The sequence below is a fragment of the Lepidochelys kempii genome, chromosome 25 (assembly GCF_965140285.1).
Source record: "Lepidochelys kempii isolate rLepKem1 chromosome 25, rLepKem1.hap1, whole genome shotgun sequence".
Classification (NCBI taxonomy): domain Eukaryota; kingdom Metazoa; phylum Chordata; order Testudines; family Cheloniidae; genus Lepidochelys; species Lepidochelys kempii.
This window is the reverse complement of record NC_136404.1, coordinates 11,830,920-11,843,753: the sequence shown is the minus strand read 5'-3', so window position 1 is coordinate 11,843,753 and position 12,834 is coordinate 11,830,920. Positions and strand designations below refer to the sequence as shown.

At 50.6% G+C, this 12,834-nt stretch overlaps 2 protein-coding genes across 5 annotated transcripts in view; one reads left to right on the top strand and one right to left on the bottom strand.

Annotated features, from left to right (window-relative positions):
- Positions 1-12,834, bottom strand: part of UHRF1 (ubiquitin like with PHD and ring finger domains 1) — a 76,629-nt gene that overhangs the window by 57,937 nt on the left and 5,858 nt on the right. The window contains exon 2 of one of the 3 annotated variants that reach the window (XM_073324078.2): positions 7,217-12,774. The gene's annotated coding sequence lies outside the window, so the exon portion shown is untranslated. The remainder of the gene's footprint in view (positions 1-7,216; positions 12,775-12,834) is intronic. The other 2 variants (XM_073324079.2, XM_073324080.2) reach the window with 2 other exon arrangements.
- TICAM1 (TIR domain containing adaptor molecule 1) lies at positions 2,027-9,517 on the top strand. 2 transcript variants are annotated; one of them, XM_073324086.2, is made up of 2 exons: positions 2,027-2,231; positions 4,756-9,517. In XM_073324086.2, exon 2 carries the CDS (start codon positions 4,994-4,996, stop codon positions 7,112-7,114), a length of 2,121 nt encoding a protein of 706 aa, XP_073180187.2. In that variant the 5' UTR covers positions 2,027-2,231; positions 4,756-4,993; the 3' UTR covers positions 7,115-9,517. The 2 variants fall into 2 exon arrangements, with proteins under 2 accessions (XP_073180187.2, XP_073180188.2); XM_073324087.2 differs by lacking the exon at positions 2,027-2,231 and adding an exon at positions 2,268-4,147.

Here is a 12,834-nt window from a genome sequence, read left to right as displayed (position 1 = left end):
TTCTTTCGAAGGAATCAAGCCATCTTCTCTAGGTAATGCTGAATTTACTTTTGGTCTTTCACGACCGGTTCCTTCCTGAACTCTTTCCCAAAAGCTGCCCCAGGCACATCTCAAACTCTACCTCCAACTTCTAGTGAAAGCATCCTCTACTCCACTGCTCCTGTGTGTTTTGCCCTGGCCACTCTGCACAGGGGACCCTTACGGTCAGTTCCAGCTCCGCCCATGACATTAACATTGTCACCTTAATCTCTTAGCCCTAGTTCCCATGCCTGTCAGCTGCAAACCACACCACCATGTATTTCTTACTCTAACGATGCACCTCAGTCCCTTCAATTCTCTGCTTGTGGCACATAATAGCTTAGTCCCCTGAGGGCTGCACTATTTTGGGCTAATTCTGGTTGTTGGGCTTGGTGTGCAGGTGCTGGTTGGGGGTTGATGGACTGGGAGATATGGGTCAGTAATTTGAAGGTCCCTTCTAGCCTTAAACTCTACGACTAATGTCTTAAAGACTGAAGTCCACCTCTTGATTAAATATATATACAGTCGAACCTCAGAGTTATGAACACCAGAGTTACCACAAACTCTCATTTGGAACCAGAAGTACGCACTCAGGCAGCAGAGACACCAAAAAAAGCAAATGCAGGACAGTGCCATGTTAAATGTAAACTACTAAAAAAAATTAAGGGAACGTTTAAAAAAAGATTTGAAAAGGTAAGGAAACTGTTTCTGTGCTCGTTACCTTTAAGTTAAGATGGTTAAAAGCAGCGGTTTTTTTTGTCTGCATCGCCGCGTTTCAAAGCTGTATTAAGTCAAGGTTCAGTTGTCAACTTTTGAAAGAACCACCCTAATGTTTTGTTCCGAGTTAGGTACAACCTCCATTCCCCCAGGGGTTCCTGACTCTGGGGTTCCACTGTACCCACACATCCTGTTTGGAACGGGCGAGGCCCACCATCTCCTGCAGGGTACCTGGTGCCCTGGCCGCAGGGAGCCCTCAGGGTAGCAGCCTGATGAAGGGGAGAAAGGGAGCGAAGCAGGTTCTGTGGCCCCCAGCGAACTGGGAGCCTTGTCCCAGGAAAAGAGCAGGCTGCAGGTTACCTTAACCCTTCTCTGCGCTTGGCACGGAAACCGCCACAATTGCTGCCCGACCCTCAGCTTGCCAGAGACAAACCTGGCGCCCCGGGAGAAGGTGAGAGTTACTCGTGGCAAGCGCGCCCCCTGCCTTTGGCTGGCGGGAACAGTGGGGCCTCACCTTGGACTCGAAGGCGCATCACTCCAGCCCTCTGGCTGGTGCGGGGAGGAGAAGGGGGATCCCCCATCGGAGCGCATGAGCCCCCTTCCCCGAGGCTGCACGTGGAAGGGCTCTGGATTGAATTCCCTTGAGCAGCCCTGGCCTGCTTAGGAGGGGGGCATGGGAGGGGGAGAGTCCTCTGAAGAACTTCTCCAGCTTCCCTCACCTGCTGGGAGCCAGTTTCCCGCACAGCTCCCCCCGCTGGGGCAGGGATTCCCCCAGAGCTCCCCCCGCCTCTAGCTGGCGCAGGGATTCCCCCAGAGCTCTCCCCACTGGGAGAGAGCCACGTCCACTCACCTCCCTTTGGGAGTGGGATTTCCCCACAGCCCCCCCCCCCGGGGGGGCGAGATCCCCCTCTCCTTCAGTGGAGGGGACACCCCCCATTAGCCCCCCCTTCTGCAGGGGGGTGAGAGCCTCATAGCCCCCGTAGGTGGAGTCCCCATGGGGCTCTCCGCACTCCAACTGGAGGGGGGGGACACCCCCCCCATCTCCTTCCTGCTGGGGGGCGAGATCCCGCCCCCAGCCGGGCCTCCTCCTCCAGGGGCTGAGTTCCCCCATAGCCCGCCCCACACCCCAGCAGAGGCCGCCACCCCACCCTCACCCCGGGGGGGGGGCGAGTATCCCCCGCAGGGTCCTGGAAGCGCCCCGCCCCCCTGTGGAACGCGCTGTAGCCAGCCAGCGACATGTAGCCACTTCCCCGTGTTACGTCACCGCCGCCCCGCCCCCGCTGCTGGGCTCCGGCTGCTGCTGCCGCGGGCGGCGACAGGGCGACCCCGGGGCCGCGGCTCCTCCTCCGCCTGGGCCCATGTGAAACAGGGCCAGGCTACTTCCGCCTCCCCGCGGCCAGCTCGGAGCCGGGGGCCAGTGCGGCTCGGGACCTGGCTTTGGAAACGGGCGCAGAGCGGCTGAGGACTCGCACGCTCAGCGCACCCACGCGACCCAGGTACTGGCCCTCACGCCCCTGGTAAGGGCGCCTCTCCCTCCTGCGCCCGCCGCTGCTGGAAGAGGAAAGTGACAGGTGGAGCCAGCCAGCCATGCCCTTCCCAGGGGGCCAAGCAGGTCCAGGCAGCCAGGACTTCCCTGCCAGCAGATTTTGGGGTGCAGCTAAAAGCTGGATCCAGCCAGCGAGCCCGTTTCATTCATCCCATGGCTGCTGACAGCTGGGGCAACAAATTCCAGCTTGGCCTGCTCGGAATGAGGCGCCCGCAATCCTGTTTTGTCTCCTAAATACAAATTAATCAGATGCCTGGACTTTAGCCAGCAAAGTTGGGAAAAAAGTCTGGCCTTGGTACTTTTCCAGGCCTGGTAAAGAACAGCAGCAGAGGAATCTTGGTTCCAAATACCCTGGGAAGGAATTGGTAAACTGGTAGGGAGCAGATTTCAGAGTAACAGCCGTGTTAGTCTGTATTCGCAAAAAGAAAAGGAGTACTTGTGGCACCTTAGAGACTAACCAATTTATTAGAGCATAAGCTTTCGTGAGCTACAGCTCACTTCATCAGATGCATGCCGTGGAAACTGCAGCAGACTTTATATATACACAGAGAATATGAACCAATACCTCCTCCCACCCCACTGTCCTGCTGGTAATAGCTTATCTAAAGTGATCATCAGGTGGGAGCAGATTCTCAGCTGGTGTAAATTGGCTTGACCCCAGTGATGTCAGTGGACCTATGTCGATTTACGCCACAGGATAGTTGGGGGATAGGGGAGGATGGCAGGCAAGGGACTCCTAGGAGAAGCAGGATTTTACAATCCTTAACTTCTGGGCAGGTTTCCTGGCTCTGAACTTTACTTCCCAGTTCTAAAAGCTTCCACTGGAGGATGTTTAAAAATGCAAACAAAAAAATTGTAAGGGGGGGGGGGAGAAATCCCAATTTTATATAAATTTGAAAGAGTGAATGAGGAAAGGATTAGCAACAGAGCCCTGCTCGCACACATCTTCTTTGCTTAAAGTGACATTTTTATTGAAGGACCCCCCCCCCCCATGACAGAACAAAAAACCAACAGAAGAATAGAAAGGTAAAGTAAAGTAATGGGTGTAGAGGAACGGGGGGTATGGAGTGGAAGGAGACGGACATCTCCAGTTTCACCTGCAGGAAGTATTCAAAGGTTTCTAAAAAGTGAGACCAAATCTTTTAAAATTTGACTGAGGTCCCTCTTCTCCAAAACATCACATGCTCTTCAGCTGCTAGCTCAGCCACTGTTACTTCCCAAGCTTCTATCCCGGGAGGCAAATGATTATTTTTTAAAAAGTCATTTCATAGAGCACCATGAACGTGTTCAAAGTGCCAGTTCTCCCTTGCAAAAAGATAGTTTCACCTGGTGCCAAGTGCATAAACAGAGCAAACAGAACCTTGGATGACGAATGCAACCTCGATCTGACTCACCAAGGAAAAGGGTTACAGAGATGCACGTCAAAGTTCTGGACATTTGTTGGACCTGTTTTGAAAGGGAAGTTTCCGTTTTGTTTGTTTTTGTTTTTCAAGAAGTTTCGGTGAACCAGAATATTTCATGGAAGGGGAGGACAACTTCCTTAGATAGATGTCTGATCTCACACATGAAGCAATTGGAGGGTTTCTGTGAGATAGTAAAACTAGTAGCTAGGGTGAAATTGTAAATTTCCCCCCAAAAGCTAGATTGTTGTGGAGTTTTTGTTTTGAGTTTTTTAAAGGCACTCTTTTCAGATGCTCCTTTAAATACTGGAAGATTTTTCCAGAGGGTCAGATATTCTGTTGGTCCTCTATAGCCAGTATTCCTCCTGAATGACAGACACATCAACCTTCCACTACTGGTCTGGCCCTCTCCACCCTACTAGAGTGAGTTCTGATACTACATTAAACTTGCTGCCAGAAGACACTGGTAAGTCCCAAGATCTTAACAAGATTCAGAAGAGGGATTAGATATGGATATGGATAATGTGAACATCCACAATTTTATGAGATTGTATCTATGTAAGGGATATAAACCCTCATGCTTAAGGGCATAAACTAACTGAAAGGACATAAGCCTGGAGTTAGGAAGACGCTTTCCCTATGGACAACTTATTCCATAACTGCCCATTAAGAGGATTCGTGCACTTTCCATCTGGGATAGGTGACTGTTGGAGACAGGACGTTGGATGACATGGACCATTGTTCTGATCCACTCTGGCAATTTTTATGTTTCTAAATATGTCAATAACTTAGCACTGATTATACATTTACAATGCACACTTTAAAGTATAGTAAGTGTGTATAGCTTTGCCATTTGCTTAGAGTTATATATACTTGCAATAATGTGTGTAGTAAAGATGCATAATACCAAGCAAATGGCAAAGACTGTCTACATACCAAAGAGGAGTGACGTTCTTTAAAAAGGTGTGGTGTAGACACAATGCCAACAGCACAGTGACCTTAGGCCAACCTAGCACGGAGCGCCCAGACTCTGCCTGGCACGTTTCTGTAACTTCCCATTCTGTTTGATTGCAGATCCAGCTGGTGAGCTTTAAAGAGGATGAGGATGGCAGCACTACCCCCCGATCCTAAAAGTATTTGGGAGAAGAGCCGCTGAGCACAAGAGGATTTATGTATTACCAAAGTGTGCCCGGTGCTTTACAGAACACAGAAGGGACACAGGTCTTTGCTCCATCCCTGCATCCAGAGGCTGTAATATGCTCTTTTCATCACCTGCTTCTTCAGCAAACTGTCTGGATAACCAGTTGAAGAGATGGCAGAGGCTGGCGGGGCCCAGCCAAGCTTTGAGGGGGTCTTCAGCATTTTATCTAGGATCCCAAAAGAGAGACTCGTTAGCCTCAAACATAAGCTGAAGCACATGAGATCCTGCACGAGCAGCTGCAAGCTATTGCAAGCCATGGTCCTGCTGACTTTGGGACGAGAGGTAGATGCAAGGATATGCCTGGACGCTTTGGGTGATGAGGAAGGAGCCCTCTGTATCCGGAGGAGCAAATGGGGTACTGCAGGCAGCGAGAACCCGCTGACTCCCCAGCAGGAGGCAGGTGCCCTTCTGGCCCTGGCACGGATCTACTCGCTGCTGGTAGAGGAAAATCTGTGCACTTACCTGGTCAGGGACAATGCCTACAAAGCTGCCCTTGCGGCCTTCAGAGCCAGCGAGGATCCTAGGAGAGACAGACAGAGCAGCATCTTAGCCGAGGCTCAGGAAAAGTGTGGGATCGACTTCAGCCCCACAGAGACGGGTAATGGATTTAAGACACTGAGGTCCGACCCTGGGCATTTCCTGACTGCTAGCCTGGCTCCAGTGGTGAGGAGCCCCCGAGTACAGATCAGGAGCAGATCGGTTCCTTCGGGGCCTCAGACTTTGCGTTCCTCTGGCAGCCCGGCCTCCTTCATCAGCCACTTTGAGATCAGCCCGTCCCCCACAATGGAGTTTCACACCTGCTCGACTCACCATAACCACATCCCGCAGCCCAGCAAGCTTTGTGGGGGTGCCATGAGCTGCACCGTGCAGCCTGGCGGAGGGAGAGTCAGCCCTGGCCCACGGGACACCGGCCAGTTCAGCAGCTCCACTGCACTCCCTCTGCAAAGCCAAGTACGAAGCCACCCATCTGAGAATCCCCTGGCTGGTAGCTTCGTTCCCCCATCTCTTCCAGTTCCCGAAACCCCACTTCTGCATCAGAGTGCTGTGCACTGTCCTGTGGAATGCACTGACCCGCCCACCACGGTGACAGCAGAACTGCAGGAACTAGGAGAGCGCATGGTCCAAAAGCCAGAGCAAGAGTCACCTACTGAGCTCCCTCGCTTGTGTACCCCAGGGCCAGCCGCTGGTTCCATCCGAGTGCCAGTAGAGGATTCCTGTGTCCTAACAGAGAAAGCAGACACGGCATCCTTCTCCTCTTCGGGGGGCCACCCTCCTCCTCAGGCAGCAGCCGCCCCCACACCGGAGCTGGACTGTGGCGAGAAAAGGTTCTTCAGTTTCGTTGTCCTGCACGCCAGCGAAGATGTGGCCATTGCCTGCCGGGTTAAGGAGATGCTGGAGAGCATGGGGGTGCCCGACGGTGCCACATTCTGCGAGGAGTTCCTCATCCCTGGCCAGTGCCAGCTGACTTGCTTCCAGGATGCCATAGAGAACTCTGCCTTCACCCTCCTGCTGCTGACCGAGAACTTCCAGTCCCGCTTCTGCGTGCACCAGATGAACATGGCCCTGATGGATTCCCTCCAGCGGCGGCCCAAGTACAACTCTGTCATCCCTTTCGTGCCCAAGGAGAACTCCTCGAAGAAGTGCCCGATCCCCAGCATGCTGGTGGGGGTGGTGCCTCTGGACGAGAGCTCCCCTGTGTTCTCCAGGACGGTGAAGAACACCTTCCACCTCAGGAGAATCAGTGAGCAGAAGGCAATGTGGAGCCAGTTACAGCACATCCAGGAGCACCACAGGAAACAGCAGCAGCATCAGGAACACCTCCAGATGCTGCAACAGAGCTTAGCTGGTCTGAACTGGGGGTCCCAGCCTGGCTATCCACCCCAAATGCCTTTGCCAGGACTGTTGCCATATCCTGCAGGAATTCAGCAACTTCTGGAGCTTGTGTCTAGTCTCCAACTCCACACACCCTCTCTTCCAACGTTTGCCCCCCCTGCCATGTACCAGCCTCACCCAGCTAGTCAGTTCATGCCCATCCAGTCGGCTCCCTCCCCTTCCCAGCACTTCATCCTCCCACCAAGCCACCAAAACATGATGCAGGGGCCAGGAGGCCCCCAGCCCCTCATCATTCAGAATGCTCAAATGGTGCAGATTGGGGACCACAATCAGATGCAGGTGGAGAGGACCAGGCTGCGGGCTGAGAGCTCCGATGAAGAGACCAGCGAGGGTCACTGATTGGAGGGGACGGAACTCAACATGGTCTGGAGAAAGTAGCACTTAGTTTCATAGCTAAATTGCAAGCTGTCTAGGGCAGGGGCTGTGGTCTTTGTTACTTGCCTGCCCAGTGAGGACAGGTCCCCCTCCTCGCCTCTGGTAGAGCACGGAGAGCGTGGAAGGAAGTGACCGTCCGTCTCTTCTGCTGGAGGAAAGAGAATGAGAATGAGGAAAAGAAAGACTCAAATTCCTGGGAAAATATTTCCCACAACTCTTGAGGGACTCAAAGGTTTTTGAAATAAATTTTAGTTAATTTATTCCTCTTCCTCTACGTTCTCGCCTTCTTGCCAGGGTGGGAAGGGCAGTCATTGGTCTTATTCTTAATGCTACCTCTCTAGGACCTGTCCTGGGTGCCAACAGCTATGGGGAGACAGTGTGGCCCAATGGATAGGGCCAGGGACTGGGACTCCTGGGTTCTATTCCTGGCTCTGCCACTGATTTGCTGCATCACCTTGGGTGAGTTACTTAGGCCAAAGTTTGTCCCCCCTCCAACTGAGATGCATGGTGATCCCTGCACTTCAATACCCAGCACCTTACCTGCTGCCAAGAGCTTGACCAGCACCCTCTGGTGAGAAGCCAGTATAAAATGTTGAAGTACCACTCTCTCGGTGGCTGTATTATCCCTGAGGCAAGGAGGGGAGCGGGTTATCAGAAGCGCCTGAACCTGGGAAGAGGTCCTCCCCCTGTGATAATGGTCAGTAAAAAACTTAGATAGGAGGTGCCCGTGTTTGTGTGCACGCCTACGTGTGTGTGTGCAGAAGTGGGTGTTGATGTGCAACTTCAGATGGAAAAAATCAAATCCCTGACTTGTCTACATCAACCCCACAACACAGAGCTGGGGAGCCCTTGGCAGGAAGGTAACAGAACAAGTCCAGTTGCGTGACAGCACTGGGCCCAGCACAAAGTCAAAGGGCAAGTGTCTTTCCTCCCCCTTGGAAGTGTGAATGTCCAGGCATTGCCTATGCACGATCAAAAGCAAAACAACGTGTCAGCACGGTTGACAAAACTGATATTGCACTACCGCTTGCATTTAGAAACGGGTATTAATCTCCCATTGTGCACTTGACTCCAGCTGTTACACCAGATTCTTTGTAGGGACCCTTAATCTGCAGTCAGCTATTCTGGTGATTAGGCACATTCAAGGGCCCGGCTCTGTCCTCAGTGAGACACACATCTCGCACTGAAGTCAGTGGGAGTGACACCTGTTTAACGCGGGCTGATTTGGCCCCAAGAAAATAGCGGGCGTGAGGTCTGTATTTCTGGACGAAAGGCGATTTAGCTGAAGTGCCTAAGCCCTGTGGAACTGGCTGGCCGTAGGTAAGCCAGCCAACTGCCCAACCAACTAGCAGGCTTTGAAAGACCTTTGTCTTGAAAATGTACCGGCCAAGGCACAAAACCTCTTTGCTCCAGATTCCAAACAGTGCTCACTCCCCTGCAAATAACACTTTGCACAGCTACGGGCACTCTAATGATCAGGCTCCCTGGAGCTCGATCATTAAAGTCCCCAGAGCTTGTACCCTTCAATATCCAAAGATTAGTGGTGTCCCAACAACCTTTGGGCAACTGAGATTGTACCATAGTTTTAAAGCACTCTGTGAAAGCTCAGAGCAACCTACAGCACAAGGGTCCAGACAAATTTACAGTTGTATTAAGCAACATCTGCTGTATGCGTCCACGGAATTAATCAATGTGTGTTAAACGGGGACTGAGATGCCACAGGGATGAATGCTTTAGAAATGCCGAGATAAAGGGCCATTCACAGCACCTGTGATGTAACTGTCTGTTAATTAAGATGGGATTTATCAATTTCCCTATTTGCAGAGGACATGTCTATTCTCCCCTATGTATATAACAATAAACACTCCCAACAGGACAAGCTAGGATTGTCATTGCACCCTTACATTTTGGATTCAACCTTCAAATTACGGTGAATGTAGTTTTTATATGTGTTCTTGCCCTTCATCCTCCCTGCAGCATGAGGAGAAACAAACCTGCAGCATCATCCCTCTGCAATCAAACATCGTGAATCAGCCCCCCCCCCCCCAAAAAAGAGTTATGAGATTGGCTTAAAAGTCATGGGACTTGAATGTTGGGTTCTTTTTATCTCCCTTCTGGGCTTGAGTCTTGGGGGGGTGGAGTTTGCTGCAACCAGGAGGGCTAGAAACATAATTTTTTTAAAGGAAAGCTGAGATTCTTATATAATCACTTGACTCCAGGCGCTGGGATTTTAAGGCTAAATATTGCAAAGACCCCATGATAGGCCCAAAAACAGGCCAATACTCACAATGGTGGAGGCCATAAGGGAAATCTCCCATGTATGGCTCTATTCTGAAAAGCAACTTTATGAAAATGGCTGATGCGGGGGGGGGGGAGGGAATTGCCCATTTATTATTACATCTCTTATAGTCGTGTTTAAAGGCCCTAAAGTGAGAACAGGGCCCCACTAGCTGCTGTGCAAACACAGATGCTCCTTGCCTATTGTGGCCCACCAACTGCCAGGGCAAATTTTGCCCGAAGAAAGAATGGGAATGGTGGTCATGGTGCAGTGTGTATGCAGTGGGGAGGCTGTTCCATCTATCAGTACTGCAAATTCATCGGGCTCAGCGAGAGACAGAGAAAATTGCCCCGGGGTTGAGCAAACCCAAGCGGCGGACTATTAGACAGCTGATACAAAAAGGCTCTTTCATCTCACTGAAGCTACATGAAAAGCCCGAGGGGGAAAGGTGGAACTGGAGAACGCAGTTGCAGAGCTGGCTTTTTTCTTCCTCCTTGAGTTACAAAAAGGAGAGAACCAGACACTTCCTTAGGGGAAAAGCTCTTTACCTGGCCGGAGCTTCCTGTACGCCCAGGTGAAGCCACCACTACATCCTTCCCAGTGGACCACTCCGTTGTCAAGTGGCTACTGTGAGCGCGGCTCTTTATACCCGCTCCCAGCACTGCCTGGGACTCAGACTGCACCACTGCAACTTCCTGTGAGGGGGTGGGAAAGCGCCCAGTATTCGGGAATGGTTTGTTCTAATTCATTCTGTTGGGAGACCCTCCCTGACACATTTCTGGCTGCAGGGAGCTAAAGAGGAAAACTGGTTTCATAATTCAAATAAAACAAAAACACACAGTAAATAGAAAGAAGGTGGAAAGGGCTGATTGGTTGAAACTAAAAGGGGATGAAGCTGGGGGATTGTAAATTTGCACTCCAGGAGCTGGAAGGTCAAATCCAGGTCAGGACTCAGTGCTGGTGGGGGCGGCTGGTTAGAACGGAGCCTGAGGCATGCACACGCCTATAACTGGCCTTTCTGAAAGGGTGACTGTTACCTGGTGTTAGGATACAGATATTCAGGCCTGTCTGTAAAGGCCTATACTCTAAGAATGTAGGTATATGTTTATCATTTAGCTAGTTATAGAGGTATAAAAGAAAGAATCAAAATCAGTCTGCCTGTGCAAGGGCCTTCTCTCACTGTGACAGTCTGAGGCCCTGTGCTTAGGCTAAGGTCTTTGGCTAAACAGTAGCGGCAGCCAACAGCTGGGAAGCGAACGGGCACCAGTCACACTGACATAAGGCAGTTTGAGGCTGTTAAAAAGGTGATCCAATCTATCACCTCCAGAGAAAGGGAAGAGTCTTGAAGATTTAAAGAAAACTTATGCTCTAATAAATTTGTTAGTCTCTAAGGTGCCACAAGTACTCCTTTTCTTTTTAAAGAAAACTTAGTTTGATACCATCCTGCCTGGCAAGAACTCACTTATCAATAGCTGGGGTGAGAAATCACCATTTCTGTGTTGTTCTATCACTATAGTCCCCATTTTCCTATTGTTTGTCTGTATAATCTCTGTCTGGTTCTGTGATTGTTTCTGTCTGCAGTATAATTAATTTTGTTGGGTGTAAACCAATTAAGGTGGTGGGATATAATTGGTTAGATAATCATGTTACAATATGTTAGGATTGGTTATTTAAATTGAAGTAAAATGATTGGTTAAGGTATAGTTGAGAATATTACTATATAAATTAGGGGCAAACAGGAAGTAAGTTGGGATTTGAAAATAAGGAAAAAGGAACTTGGATTTAAGCTTACTAGAAGTTCAACCCAATAAACATTGAATTGTTTGCACCTTCGGACTTTGGGTATTGTTGCTCTCTGTTCATGCGAGAAGGACCAGGGAAGTGGGAGGGTGAAGGAATAAGCCCTCTAACACCTGAGACTTTCAAAATTCATTTTTTTTTTTACTGCTGCTCCAAATCAAAGTCCCCCGACTTCTGAAATGTACAGCAGGTTCCTGATTTCTTTCACTAACTTTGCATGTCTGGGATTTGCATCTTCCATACTACAGCTGTCATGCAGCAGAGTTGAGCTGGTTTCTGTCTGGCTCATGTCTTATCACCATGACTGGCTTCTGCTGGCCGAGGTGTGCTACGCCATGAAGTTGTGTGTGTGTCATTTGAAGAGAGTGGGGTTGAACAGGTGGCCCTGCCACTAGAACTCAGCCAACAATTTTGCAGATGATGCATGAGTCTGAAGAGACTCCAGCTCATTCCGCCAGAGCCTCAGGGTGGAGAGCAGTAACAGCAGTGTCTGAAGCCTGCAGCTCTGGTTCTCCCTATGCACAGTTCCGCCGAGTAACATTCTCACACAGTCAGAAAACCCTGCTTTGCCCACCGTCCATGCTTCCAAAGCTACCTGCTGGCTATTGAGAAAATAGTGCCAGTACTGTGTGAGGCCTGTTGGGAACCACCAGAATGGATTTATCAATGTCTGACACTGTAAGATCTAATTGCTGCCTGGGGCAGGCAGGTGGACCATGATCACAAGCAAAGTTCATAAAAAAAACAGTGCCAGGAGTGGTGCCTGGGTGGAGTTTCTATGGCTCTCTTGTCTCCATCGTTACCAGAGCTGCTGCTTCATGTGAGTTATGTGCACTGTCATCGAGCCTTTTTTTGGGTGTGAAATAGCAAGAGCCTTCCAAGGAGCTGACGTGCCCAACGTTCGCCGTGTCACATCTCTGGACACAAGCAGGAGAGCAAAATGAGAAGTGGCTGTGGCAGAGCCTCAATGTGGGGCCACTCAGCTCCATTAGCTTCCCCCAGGAAGAGCTGCCGGGCTGAGTCACAGCCAGAGAAACATATATTCGGTATTTAGGGGAAATGCTCAGCAGAAAGGAAGTTCCTGGCTGTGATGTAAAATATTTCAAAACGCTTGATACTTTGCTGCGGCTTCCACCTCCTCCAAGAGGGACTTTTGGGCCAAGCAGAACTGTCAGTTGCATAAGCAGATCCTGACTCCCACCTTCCCCCCATCAGTGTTTTTGCTCCCAAGGCTGGATTTTCAGAGGAGCTCCACACCACCCCCAGCTCCAAAGTCAATGAGAACTGGGGGGTGTTTAGCATCTTTGGAAGCAAGCTATTCAGACGGGAGGGGTGTTTTTGTGGTTAAGACGCTGGGAGGGGACTTGGGAGAACTGGGTTCAGTTCCTGTCTCCGTCACAGGCCACCTCTGGGACCTTGGGCAAGTCACTTTGGCCCAGATCCTCAAATGTATTTCAACTCCTACCTCCCACTGATGGGGGTTAGGAAGCTAAATATCCTGGAGGCTCTGGGCTTTCATCTCCTGGGGTGGGTCTCAATTCCACACCTGTAAAAGAGAGAGAACACTTCCTTTTGTCCGTCGTTTCTATTTCAATCGCAAGCTGTT

Coding starts and splice junctions, on each gene's coding strand:
- TICAM1 (XM_073324086.2), top strand. CDS start 4,994: ATGGCAGAGGCTGGCGGGGCCCAGCCAAGCTTTGAGGGGGTCTTCAGC.